Genomic DNA, 4,211 nt, shown 5'->3' with positions numbered 1-4,211 from the left:
ATTTCATTTGAAAGGTATCGACACTTTGCTGATAAGGAACGTCGACTTTGCGACGAGCTAATTAAGGTCAATCGTAAAATGATGGATTTCACGTCATCGATGTTAGACAGCGCTTGCGATATGGAAGAGACGATCAAAAGCATTTACAAAACGGATTATGAGAAGAGGGGTACATTTATCCGACTATAATATTGCTCCATATGCATATGTCCGACAATATTAACACGACAAAAATTATATTAGAAGAAAAATCTGCGCTATTTTCTCTACCGTCTCATCTATTACTGCCACATCAATAAATTATTTTTCTAGGTCTACCCGTCACCCGTTACAGATCATTAATGGCAGTGATAGATTCGCCAATTAAATCACAAATTATCGATGTAAAAGACGCTTACAAAGATCCGACCAGATTTAGATCCTCGGCTATGGAAAGTTTAACAATACAACCTGTCAAAACGATAAATCTCTTAAATGATAAATGGGGTAATCAAATGTGTCAAAAATATACATATATTATATCTATCTATATGTCGAGTTTACGTAATAGATAAGCGAGATATTTTGCAGGCGGTAAAGATATTTCTAAAGTTTTATATGTCACGTTACAGTAAGTACATACGCATTATTTGCAGTTGTAGAAACGTGTTCTTTCTGGGACGAGTTATTTACTGGCTGCTCCGAGTATATGGATACTATTAGTAAAATGGGTTTAATTAATATAAAAAATCAACAGCGATATTTGGCGCCTCTCATCTCTGTGTCGAGAAAACTTGGCAATAATTGCAATTCTCTTATTAAAGGTAACGTAAAATATAAATTCAATTTATATATTAAAGTTAATTATTAATAATAATAATATGTTGCAATAAGAAACAATAATCGAAATTGTGTAGAATTGAAATTATATGTAAAATTTAAAAAGTCCACAATAGATTCTAGTTTCAATTTTCATGTATACGCGTCTGAATAAATATAGAATTATATATATACATATCTTTTTCATCTTTTTGCAAAATAGATCGATAAAGAGGGAAAGAGGGAAATATATATTAATCATATCAAGGGAGAAAGAGAGAAGCAAAGAGAGAGAGAGAGACGAGGCAATTGAGAAAAGACAAAAACTGATACATATTGGTAAATATATATAATATAAAATTGCGCATTTATAAGATTAAATGTAAAAATTAAAATTTATAAAAGTTCTATAAAAATCGTATTATATTAACAATATAAATATTGGATTGAAATACATTTTTTATGTATAATATGTAAACAGATACAACAGGAAATATATCTTACAATTAGACTTTTGTTTTACACGTGTGTTTATACGTTGTGCAATATTGAAATGAATTTAGTGCAACATTATCTACGTACATATTTTAATGAATACTACTTAAATAGATTTAACTAGACAGAGGAAAGAGAGATTTCAGAAAGCAAAATTAAAATTTTCATGCAAAATAAAAATAATGTGTAATTATTGAATAAAAGATAAATAGGACGTAGAAACATATAACAAGAGATAATTTGTTTTTTTTCTCTTTCCTTTAATAACTTTTTTTATTTCATATTATATCACAATGCGATAGTCCGCTCGAGTTCCACGAAATTGTTTTGCGAACAATTCTTCCACAGGTTGCTTTTATCTAATTACTTATTTAATAATCAGATTACGGATTAATTACTATTACATGATCGTTTTGTTTAAGCGATTATGTGGTTTGTTTGGTCCTCGCACATAAATTTATGGTATACTGTAATATTTCTAATGATAAAAATAGAATCAACTATATTGATGCATTCTATCGCTTGCATTATAAGCATGAATTAAACACTGATCAATCATGTGAATTAAGTACAGTGAAAAAATCTATAATACATAGTACATATGTATATACAAACTTTATGTATTACATTTCATCTCAGTTTAATGAAAACGCTTCCGTACAGAAATAATAACAATATAAATGTTGCAGGTTATATTACAGTAATAGGGTCGTGTAACTTAATAATTGTATCAATACATATTTACATCTCACTATTAAATTAAGAAAATCTCGATTTACAGCTGTTGATTATAATGAACTGTCCAAAGTTTCATCATAAGTGTGCAATACGAAAACATAATAACACCATCATGTACCAGATATATGTGCAAAGATGCATTTCTTTAAAAAAGCTATTAATTTTGCTACCTCTTACATATATTACTGTATTATTATTACATCCAATAACATCATCGATGATAGTTCTCGATAGTTGTTATTTGCACAAACATAAGAGAACGAAAGAAGTTATAAATGCACATACGTAGAATAATAGGTAAGCACAACTGACTTTCTTAATTTTACCCTTATAGATAATTTAGCTTATATTTGTCACGAAATACGTAATTTTTTCCATATCCGTACTGTAAGACAGTGATTATTATAAACCTTTTGTGTTATTTCGATTAAATAAAAGATAATAAATATTTCTGTAACATCTTATACAATATCAATTAAAGTCAACTTTAAATAAGATTTAAAGAATTTTTATCGTATCAACAACATATATATATGTAAAATATAAACTAAACATGTCTTAAGACCTTTGGTATTCGCACCTATTATCAGGACACAACATTATAACGTAGGAAAGTATTAAAGACGCGGTTTCATAACTTTGAAACTAGCTTTCTTGTTGGCTAAAGCTTCGGTGCGCGCACACACGTTTTCTGAGCTCCGCCTAATGACATCTATATACTCGCTTGACGCTTGAATGTCACATTGCATTTTTGCTTCATCGTAACAGCAGTCTGATCTTGATGTACTTAGAATTGACCTCGTACCTACCTAGATATAAAATGAACATTTTTAGATATCATGTTAAAAATGTGTGGAAAGCATTAATTAGCATCGAAATTTACCATTGATTCATTTCTTACAATATCCTGAGGCCTGAATTTTTCAGCATGTTGAAGATAATCTGGTTTATTTTCTCTGTAAAATAAATCACCGCATACATACATATATGTCATATGTGCATGAAATATTTAAAAAATTATTACGTCATGTACAATTGTCATACGGTACAATTTACATACAATTATATCTACTTATATGTACCTGGATTCAAAGCCACGTTTCTGCCGTAATGTAGCATTCTTTGTATATCCTTCTGTATAGGTACAAATAGAATTTGTTCTTTGTTTTTCAGATTCTCCATAGGTATACACATCGTCCAAAGATGAGCACGATTTAACAAAACGTTCTCTGCTGTAGATGGCAGTTTCTGTAAGCGGGTCTTGTCCATGAACACTACTATTTTGTTCGCTGACGATTGTACTATTAATGTCGTAGATTTGTGAAACATTATTTCTGGAATCATGCCTTTTACTGTATTCTCCATTTTTCAACGAATTGTCTATCGCATCTTTGACGTTTCTTAAATTGTCATCGATCGAAAATACATTATCATCGACTCTTTCTCTCTTAATAACATGGTTTCCACTCGAACTCTCATCTACATCATTTTGGCTACTACTGAGAGCCATTTCGCAGCTGCTTATAGAATTGGAGCTTCTATCTCGAGCACTCACGGAACTTTCCAAGCTATCCGTGACATTCCTTGCTTTAGAAACTGATGTGGGTATCATAATCTCGATGTTGCTTTCAATAACGATCTTATCGCTAATCTCGACAAAATCGTCTTTATCCTTAAGAGTTATATTATCAATATTATTCAGAATGGCACTGTTTAATGTCTCATTACTACTGTTAGTCGATCTATCCTTAGCCAATACCAAGGTTTTATTGTCAATGGCACTCTCTTCCGATTTACAAATTCGCTTTGATTGACTACCTAGCGCAGGCAATTGTACAGGTTTGTCTAAACCCTGATCCAAAGAAGATCCAAGAGATGATTTTATATTTTTTAATTGACTCATTGAGCGAGAAGAACGATGACATTTCTCGAAAATTAGTTTTTGCAGTGGTGGTGTGAGAGGTGGATTCTGTTTACCATTACCACTTTCAGTGTCCAAAGACGAGGTAGAAAATGTTCGTTTCGAATCGTCCAAGCTACAAATAATGAAATAAAGAAATTGAAATGAAATAACATTCAAGTTACAAAACACACACCCACATATGCACACGCACAGGCACACGCACGCACGCGCACACACACACACACACACACACACACACACACACACACACACACAC

General features: G+C 31.3%; 2 protein-coding genes across 5 annotated transcripts in view; one reads left to right on the top strand and one right to left on the bottom strand.

Moving 5' to 3' along the window:
• LOC112463339 overlaps positions 1-1,194 on the top strand; it is a 1,886-nt gene extending 692 nt beyond the window's left edge. For all 4 annotated transcript variants that reach the window (XM_025029696.1, XM_025029698.1, XM_025029695.1 and 1 more), the window contains 4 exons: positions 15-169; positions 313-486; positions 636-803; positions 1,022-1,194. In XM_025029696.1, the coding sequence (XP_024885464.1) occupies positions 79-169; positions 313-486; positions 636-803; positions 1,022-1,029 (441 nt within the window). In that variant the 5' untranslated portion in view covers positions 15-78 and the 3' untranslated portion in view covers positions 1,030-1,194. The remainder of the gene's footprint in view (positions 1-14; positions 170-312; positions 487-635; positions 804-1,021) is intronic.
• An 83-nt stretch (positions 1,195-1,277) lies between these two features.
• LOC112463254 (UV radiation resistance associated protein) overlaps positions 1,278-4,211 on the bottom strand; it is a 5,573-nt gene continuing 2,639 nt past the window's right edge. The window contains exons 7-9 of the mRNA XM_025029528.1: positions 3,114-4,067; positions 2,915-2,987; positions 1,278-2,840 (exon numbers count right to left, since the gene is read on the bottom strand). Coding sequence (XP_024885296.1) covers positions 2,649-2,840; positions 2,915-2,987; positions 3,114-4,067 — 1,219 coding nt within the window. The 3' untranslated portion in view covers positions 1,278-2,648. The remainder of the gene's footprint in view (positions 2,841-2,914; positions 2,988-3,113; positions 4,068-4,211) is intronic.

This window comes from Temnothorax curvispinosus, unplaced genomic scaffold (genome assembly GCF_003070985.1).
Source record: "Temnothorax curvispinosus isolate PA1 unplaced genomic scaffold, ASM307098v1 QBEX01013138.1, whole genome shotgun sequence".
In the NCBI taxonomy this organism is placed as follows: domain Eukaryota; kingdom Metazoa; phylum Arthropoda; class Insecta; order Hymenoptera; family Formicidae; genus Temnothorax; species Temnothorax curvispinosus.
This window is presented reverse-complemented; position numbering and strand designations above follow the sequence as displayed.